The sequence below is a fragment of the Sinocyclocheilus grahami genome, unplaced genomic scaffold (genome assembly GCF_001515645.1).
Source record: "Sinocyclocheilus grahami isolate Dianchi unplaced genomic scaffold, SAMN03320097.WGS_v1.1 scaffold633.1, whole genome shotgun sequence".
Lineage (NCBI taxonomy): Eukaryota > Metazoa > Chordata > Actinopteri > Cypriniformes > Cyprinidae > Sinocyclocheilus > Sinocyclocheilus grahami.
Genome location: NW_015505812.1, coordinates 424,215 through 433,069, shown reverse-complemented (window position 1 = coordinate 433,069; position 8,855 = coordinate 424,215). Strand labels below are relative to the sequence as shown.

The 8,855-nt window shown below is 35.2% G+C and overlaps 1 protein-coding gene and 1 long non-coding RNA gene across 2 annotated transcripts in view; both read left to right on the top strand.

The window, feature by feature from the left end:
• LOC107558160 (uncharacterized) overlaps nucleotides 1-5,333 on the top strand; it is a 28,516-nt gene extending 23,183 nt beyond the window's left edge. The window contains exons 2-5 of the long non-coding RNA XR_001605461.1: nucleotides 1,325-1,358; nucleotides 1,434-1,571; nucleotides 1,685-1,875; nucleotides 5,250-5,333. This is a non-coding gene — a long non-coding RNA (uncharacterized lncRNA). The remainder of the gene's footprint in view (nucleotides 1-1,324; nucleotides 1,359-1,433; nucleotides 1,572-1,684; nucleotides 1,876-5,249) is intronic.
• A 565-nt stretch (nucleotides 5,334-5,898) lies between these two features.
• Nucleotides 5,899-8,855, top strand: part of LOC107558145 (R3H domain-containing protein 2-like) — a gene marked incomplete at its 5' end in the record, with an annotated part of 39,665 nt that continues 36,708 nt past the window's right edge. The window contains 2 exons of the mRNA XM_016241769.1: nucleotides 5,899-5,984; nucleotides 8,591-8,650. Of these exons, the coding sequence (XP_016097255.1) occupies nucleotides 5,899-5,984; nucleotides 8,591-8,650 (146 nt within the window). The remainder of the gene's footprint in view (nucleotides 5,985-8,590; nucleotides 8,651-8,855) is intronic.

Below are 8,855 nucleotides of genomic sequence, written 5' to 3'. Positions count from 1 at the left end.
TGGGGACTCTCCATAGGCGTAATGGTTTTTATACTGTACAGACCGTATATTCTATTGCCCTACACCAACCCTACCCCTAAACCTACCCCTCACAGGAGACTTTCTGCTATTTCAGATTTTCAATACACTCCATTCTGTGTGATTTATAAGCGTTTTGAAAAGTGGGGACATGGAGTAATGTCCTGAAAAGTCACCTTCTCCTTGTAATACCTATGTTATACATTTGTCATTATACAAATTTATGTCCTCATTTGTCACAAAAAAACGCGTACACACACACACACACACACACACACACACACACACAGATCTTGTGTTTTTGGACGAATGCTCATCATTACTGTGTAAGAATCATACTGTCACACTCCTCGTCGTGTTTCTGCAGTATGTAGTGTGTAAACTCTGCAGTATATGATCGTTCTACTTGCAGAAATCCTGGATGACCTACATTTCCCAAATGTGCAGTACACTGCATTAGATACACTGTATCCCATAATGCAATGCACAATACATTCTTCTATTTCAAGTATAATGAATGAAGACGAAGTGGTGTCGTCTTTGATATCGTCCTTATTCACTCAGCATTTGGTTGAACTGTGAACGGATTAGACATTTGTACAACTTTTTTTTTTTTTTTTACTGCAGTTGAGCTCAATAAATTAATCATGCATTCAATTATTTTTATTAAAAGTGCCTATACTGTACATATGGTCACAATTTCCATTTAGTACATTTCCCATATTTCTATAAAAATATCTGCATAAACATTAATCTGTACCTTGTGTATTTTATTTTTTATTTTATTTTGTATGTAATATATAGTTTTTCATTTGTTTTATTTTTTAATTAATTAATTTGATTTTGTTTATTTTTAATTGTATATTTTTAATTTGATCAATTTATTATATTTTATTATTTTTTATTTTATTTATTATTTTGCCTTATTTCTGTGTTCTGGATGCTTCTCTCACCAAGACAAATTTCTGGTGTGCTTGAACTCTTGGCAGTAAGGCTCATTCTGATTTTGGTTCATGTGACAACTGTTTATAATTGCATACTGCTGCTTTTAATCTAGTATGTGGTGTACAGTATATACTGCACATTCTTCAGTAAGTAGTGTGCTAGTATTTCATGCCAAACAGGGCTTATGACTTCATGCACACACATGCTACTGCTGCATGTCTGTTTACACACACAGATGCATTCAGCCTTAGAGAAATATTCATATCGTCTGCTGCTGTATTCACACTTAAACACATATATATCTTGAGTTAATCTGTTTATATTGTGCTTTCCATCTCATCTAAGCAGTTTTTCTCTCCAGCAGGTGGAGCTGTAACAATTGTGTCTGTAAGAACGTCGCACAGCATGCAAGGAAACTGAGAAGACACTCGTTCAACATGACGTCCCCTCCGCCCTCATCTCAGCCATAGGACGCACAGCATGCAAGGAAACTGAGAAGACACTCGTTCAACATGACATCCCCTCCGCCCTCATCTCAGCCATAGGAACACACACACACACACACACACACACGCAGAAGAACACACACCATCACACTACAGCCCCAGGTGTGTCAGGACTGACTGAACTGTGTTTGATAACAAAATACTGATGACCAAAAAATCTATTATTACAGCTCAAACTGCATCTCCTCCTCACGTGTTCGTGTTTGTGAGTTCAGGGTTTGTGAGGTGTGTGCTTTGAGGGATCATGTCTGTGGTTTTCACACCCGACGGGATTGAGGAGGGCGATGGCTCTCTGTCCACCGACGCTTCCGCAGGCATCTGTGGCAAAAGCAGCCCGTCGGCGCCTGCTAAAGACACCAATGCCGACAGCACAGAACCAGATGACAACCTCTCCCAGGAAGCACAGGTGAGACACAGAAACACTAGCTGTGTTTCCATCCAAAGATTCGAATTTAACTTTTGCGCAAAACTGGAATGTTGCATAAAACATTTGCGAATAAAGCACCGCTTCCATCCAACGAGTCAAAGAGAACAAAATCGTCACTTGCTGATAAACTCGCACTAAATATCACTAAGAAAACTAGGAGAAGCTACTGAATATAATACTTTTCATATAAGTGACCCTGGACCACAAAACCAGTCATAAGGGTCAATTTTTCAAAATTGAGATTTATACATCATCTGAAAGCTGAATAAATAAAAAATAATAAATTTGTTAGGATAGGACAATATTTGGCTGAGATGCAACTATTTGAAAATCTGGAATCTGAGGGTGCCAAAAAATCTAAATATTGAGAAAATCATCTTTAAAGTTGTTCAAATGAAGTTCTTAGCAATGCATATTACTAATCAAACATTAAGTTTTGATATATTTACGGTAGGAAACGTACAAAATATCTTCATGGAACATGATCTTTACTTAATATCCTAATGATTTTTGGCATAAAAGAGAAATGTATAATTGTGACCCATACAATGTATTGTTGGCTATTGCTACAAATATCCCCCAGCGACTTAACACTGCTTTTGTGCTGCAGGGACACGTGATAAATTACTTGCACCTCAGAGCGAGCAAACGAAACGCAATAAATGCAGTCAATGCTTTCGGAGGTGGATGCTGCTGTTTGGGAACGTAGTCATGTAAGACAATTAGGGATGTAATGATTCACGATTATAATTTTTTTACAAAATGAGATTTAAGAAAAATTATAAATTAAATGTGTCTTTTTATTATTGCTTGGACAAAATGCTGCACGTTTCTTTGTGAAATTGAAATATAACACAATAATAATATACTAATATAACACTTGCATATCATTGCTCTTTTGTTGGTTTTGATTGCTTCTATTGTCCTCATTCGTAAGTCGCTTTGGATAAAAGCATCTGCTAAATGACTAAATTTAAATATAATGTAAATAACAAAACTACATTGAAATTTTAAAACAAGCCCCAAATCAAATAAATTAGTAACACAAATAAAAGAAATCTCTTCATATAAACAAACTAAGGCTTTGTCTGTGCTCTTTCCTTTTAAAATCAGAGGCAACCACTGCATTTTAATCACGATCCAAACAAAGATGCTGCATACACGCAACACGAGCAGTTTTTAATCTAAATTAGATTGTATAATTTTCGAAATTTGAAACAAAAACAGAATGGTCTGACTTCAGTTTTGTGAAACTACATAAAAATATCGGCATGAAAGCTGAGCTGAATGAGACGCAGATGCACTCTCTGCCAGCAGGTGGCGCTTAAAGCGTTTCTTTGGTTTCCGCTGTAAACAAAGCAGCGCTGCACTTATGAACTTTAATATGCATTATACAGAGGCAAGATGAAAAGATATACCATCTAAACTTTTCTAAAGACTGTAAGTTCCCCTCAGACATGCATTCATATAAACTCCTACACATAAATGAATCGCGATTTGTTTAGCATCCCGACCGATTTGAATCGTCACATATTTGAATCGATTTTCAACCGGCTCGCGGTTAATCGTTACATCCCTAAAGTCAATTGTACAGAAATAGGCTACTTCGATGACAGACTTTGCTCAGGCTTTCCAGAACGACAAGAACAACATATAACCGCTGGTTAGTCGAGTTATCCCGTCTCATAGCGCAAAGTCACATGACTTTCGATGCGCATGGTGGAATTTAGTCGGTAAATGTGTTTCCATCATAGTTTATGCGCATTTTTTCTTATTGGATAAAAAAATGTGCATATAAGGTTGCGCATTTTTAGAAAATAAGTGGATGGAAACATAGCTACTTAGACTTTCCTTGGTCTTCCTCAAATCTAGATGCACTTATTTAGACACCACGTTCAAAAGTTTGGGGTCTGTATCACGTTTTATTGTTTTAAAAGTCTCTTCTGCTCAACAAGACTGCATTTATTTGATCAGAAATCTATCAAAAGTTGTGAAATATTATTAGAATGTAAAACATCTGTGTTCTATGTGAATATCTGTTAAACTGTAATTTATTTAGCTGTATTTTCAGCATCATTACTCCAGTCTTCAGTGTCACATGATCTTCAGAAATCAGTATAATATGCTGATCTGCTGCTCGAGAAATATTTCTGATTATTATCAATGTTGAGAACAGTCCAATATTTTTGTAGAAACTGATACGTTTTATTTTTCAGGATTCACAGATGAATAGAAAGTTCAAAAGAACAGCATTTATTTAAAATAGAAAATTTTGTGACATTATAAATGTCTTTACTGATTAATATAAGTATTGCTTTATTTCAAAGAAACTTCTAAATGATGACGTACATAGTTAGATTTGAGCTTATCAAGCATATAATATAAAAGCCTAATGCCTTGCAGTGTCCTGTGCTCTGACATGCAAAACTCAGTCTAAACTATTTGATCTGCCACAGAACAGGATTTAAGTGAACTGGAAAAAAAGGGTAAAAGGAGATCAAATGGTGACCAGTTACAGCACCAGAAATATATATTATATTTATACTAATGCACATGTAAATTCTAACCTATTATTTAATTTTAAATCGTCACGATTATTTTGGTCAATATTGTAATCACGATTATTTAACACAGTTATGAGTGGGCCATGTGACCAAAACTTTATATGAGTGATTTATTTAAAGATAGTGATATATATCAAATATATGTTTTCTGTAAATAAGGTTGCTGTAACATCTACATTTTAGAGACCAACGAAATTTCACAATTCTCAATACCACAGCAGAGTACTATAATAACTGATATTAGTTAAAAAAAAAAGAAATCCTCAAAATTATTGGAAATAATTAGACTGTCAGTAATAAAAAATAAAAGTACAAATACAATAGATTAAAAAGACACAAATGAAACAAACTATGCTTTTAAGTTTTTTTTTTTAAAGTATTCAGTTAACGGCCTACTACAGAAATTAATAATCTAAAGTAAAATAAAACAGCATAGTTTTCACTGTAAGAATTAAACTTCATTTGTTTCTTATTAAAGCTACAAAAGTCCTTCACTCAGGAGCAGGGAGTGATTTTGTCTTTGTCTTTTGTTGTTTGATTAATATTAAGCTCACAGTCGGCAGCAGGAATATTAGGATGCTGTCACTTTAAGAGCTGCACGGATCCAGTTTACTGTTACACATGTTAAATCTTGATGTCGAATAAAATGCATTTTCTCCATGTTATTTGTCAGCTACCCATTTGTGAAGTGCCTGTCATTTCCCCGCTGAGGTTTTGTTTGGTGCTGAAGTTCATCATTAATGAATGATTTTAATGGTCACTAATAAATATTTTGGTCTTTCCCCGCAGCGACGCTGTCAGAATCACGGCCACACTAGGAAACGAGCCAAGGTAAAGCATGCGAGGACACACACACTTCTCTCCTAAACATGACAGGCTTTAGCAGTCAGTCGAGTTTAACCTCGACGTTACAGACCCATAACATCTGTGTTTCTGGATGTAGGTTCAGTCACATGTCTTACTGCATGAAATCTTGTGTGTAGGTTTTGTGTTGTTTATGCATTAGTTTTCAATGCAAAAATCGGAATTAACCATTCAGTTGTATGCAAAATAAATGTATAATAATAATAGAAATATTACATTACATTGCATTTAGTCATTTAGTAGACGCTTTGGATAAACGCGACTTACAAAGGAGGACAATAGAAGCAATCAAAATCAACAAGAGAGCAATGATATGCCAGTGCTATAACAAGTCTGTTAGCTTAACGCAGTACATGTAGCAAGTTTTTTTTTAAATTATATAATAAATAAAAAGAAAGCAGATAGAATAGAAAAAGCTAGTTGTATATAAATAGATATATTTAAACATAAATAGAGCAAGCAGCTGGATGTTGACATCACTGAATTCAATGATGAACTGCCTTTAACTGAAAATAACGGAGTGTTTACTGTTGGCCTTCTGCATTGACACCCATCTGATTCTGTTCTCCGTTCTCTTCCAGACTCCAGTCAGGAATACACTGATTCCACGGGGATCGATGTGCACGAGTTCCTGGTGAACACACTGAAAAACAACCCCAGGTACGACAGCCTCGGTCTGATGTTCAGACACAACACTGATATCAGACACCGCCGGCGTCTCACACAAACTCATCTGTCTCTGGTTACACTCGGCTTTTCCTGTGGATCACTCTGGCCGTGTCCCAAATCACATACTAAGTGTTATACGAGAAGTGAGCTTTAAAGGGGTCATATGATGCAATTTCATTTTTTCCTTTCTCTTTGGAGTGTTACAAGCTCTTGGTGCATAAAGAAGATCTGTAAAGTTGCAAAGACTAAAGTCTCAAATCCAAAGAGATATTCTTTATAAAAGTTAAGAGTCAGCTACTCCTCCTAAAACGCCTCGTTCTAACACGCCCCCACATGTCTACATCACTATGTGGGAAAATTTGCATAACGCCGCCCAAATGTTCACGCAGAGAAAGAAGGCGTAACTTTTATTCTCGCTGTAGTATTGTTGCCGCCGCCGGCATGTCGTGAAGACGCTGTGTGCTTCGTTGTGAAAGCGAAACTACTTTGTTTGGTCTTCCAAAAGAGGACGATATCCACTTCGTCATGCTTAGAGCTGATCTGTGCTGGTCGCTGAGGAAATACATCAACTTAGTGCTGTAGATCGCCGGCACATTTTATGGAGGACTGTTTATTTATCCGGGGAGAGTAACTAAAATGCCTGCAGTTCTGACTCACGTAAGTACTAAACCACATAAACACATTTCATTACACCAAATACACAACATAATGTTCTTTTTCATATGACCCCTTTAAATCATAGTAGTGAGTGTGCTGAAGGAACCCAGATTTCAGTACAGAGAGAAAGAGTTTGTGATATTTTCCATCAACTTTCAGGGATTTTCAGTGTATAAACCTAAATGAGCACAAAACCAGTCATAAGGGTCAATTTTTTGAATAAGCTATAATAAGCATTGATGTATGGTTTGTTAGGATCGGACAATATTTGGCTGAGATACAACTATTTCAAAATCTGGAATCTGAGGGTGCAAAAATATCTAAATATTGAGAAAATCATCTTTAAAGTTGTTCAAATGAAGTTCTTAGCAATGCATATTACTAATCAAAAATGCAGTTTTTATATATTCACCGTATGAAATGTACAAAATATCTTCATGGAACATGATCTTTACTTAATATCCTAATGATTTTTGTCATAAAAGAGAAATGTATAATTGTGACCCATACAATGTATTGTTGGCTATTGCTACAAATATCCCCCAGCGACTTAACACTGCTTTTGTATATAAAAGCAGTTTATATTTAAACTTATTCTAACATCTAAATATTGAGAAAATCATCTTTAAAGTTGTTCAAATGAAGTTCTTAGCAATGCATATTACTAATCAAACATTAAGTTTTGATATATTAACGGTATGAAATGTACAAAATATCTTCATGGAACATGATCTTTACTTAATATCCTAATGATTTTTGTCATAAAAGAGAAATGTATAATTGTGACCCATACAATGTATTGTTGGCTATTGCTACAAATATCCCCCAGCGACTTAACACTGCTTTTGTATATAAAAGCAGTTTATATTTAAACTTATTCTAACATAAAAGGTGTTTAAAGTTGTGTTTTGGGTCATTATGCTTTGGCACAGTATCTGTCAGACCGAAAGCACAATATACTCAGTCCCTTCATCAAGTCTGTTTTCGCTGCGTTTTTCAAAGCGAAGCACGGACTTCGTTCAGACGATCAGCTCGTTATCCGGTGTTTTCTGCGTCTCAGAACGACTCGTTCACACTGAATGAATGCCGTCAACTCCTTTATTTCAAGTGCTGTGAGTTTAGTGCACGTTTGGGAACACAACAGACACCAGTTATGCTTTATTTTCACGGCAGATGATTACAGCGTTTCACTAGATTTGTAGTTTTTGTAAGCCTGTTTTCACTGAAGCTGGAGTTTTCCTTCAAAATAAAAGCTCTACTGCCATTTCCGCCAGAATAAAAGCGTAAAAGTGCAGTATTAATAGCTGACAGCTAGCGGTTTAAATGCAGTCCAAATTCAAAATATCTCTGTCAAGTGTAGAAATTAGGAAAGAAGTATTGTATTTTCTCTACTGTAGTGTAAAGCAAAAATAATATACCTATGAAATATTCATTTTAATTTATTTTACAGTGCAGTTGTTTTAGAATATATGGCTATTACTGTCATTGTTGTTATTATTATTATTATTATATTCTAATTATTTTGGCTTCCTAAAACCCCAGTGTGAGTGTAATTTAGACTGAGACAGTATACCACAAATACAAAGAGGGTTGAGTCCTCTTTAAAGGGACTCAAAGTTAAGAACAAGGGATGGAGCTCTTAATTTTGAACTCAAAGTGCACTTGATATAATAATTTAATTTTAAAATGTACAAAATTTTCATTTTTTTCCCAATTCTTTTTTTTAATAGTGCAATCAATATGGTACCGTGTACTTCATATCGAGATATTATCATATCGTGAGATTTTGATATCGTTACATCCCTAGTTACAGATGAATCATCATCATCAAAGTACGTGGTGAAGTATGTGAATCTGAAAGCAGCGTCAGCTTCCACTTGATTAGTTTTTTCTGTTCTTCTGCATCACTTTTACCTGTAAATCCTCCTTTACTCTTTTAGAGACAGAATGATGCTGCTCAAGCTGGAACAGGATATCCTGGATTTCATTAATGATGAGAAGTATTTTGCGAGTTCTTGTTTTTAATGTTGATAATAATATTGTACGAGCGAGAATGCAAATCCAAATATCGACACGATTGCAAATGTGACATTGATTTTATACAACCGTTCAACAAACAAAAGGGTAAAATTAAGTGATGTTCTTCACAGTATTGTCAGTATTTGCTCTATTTTGTAATGAAATAATAGTTCAGAAGAAATGCAA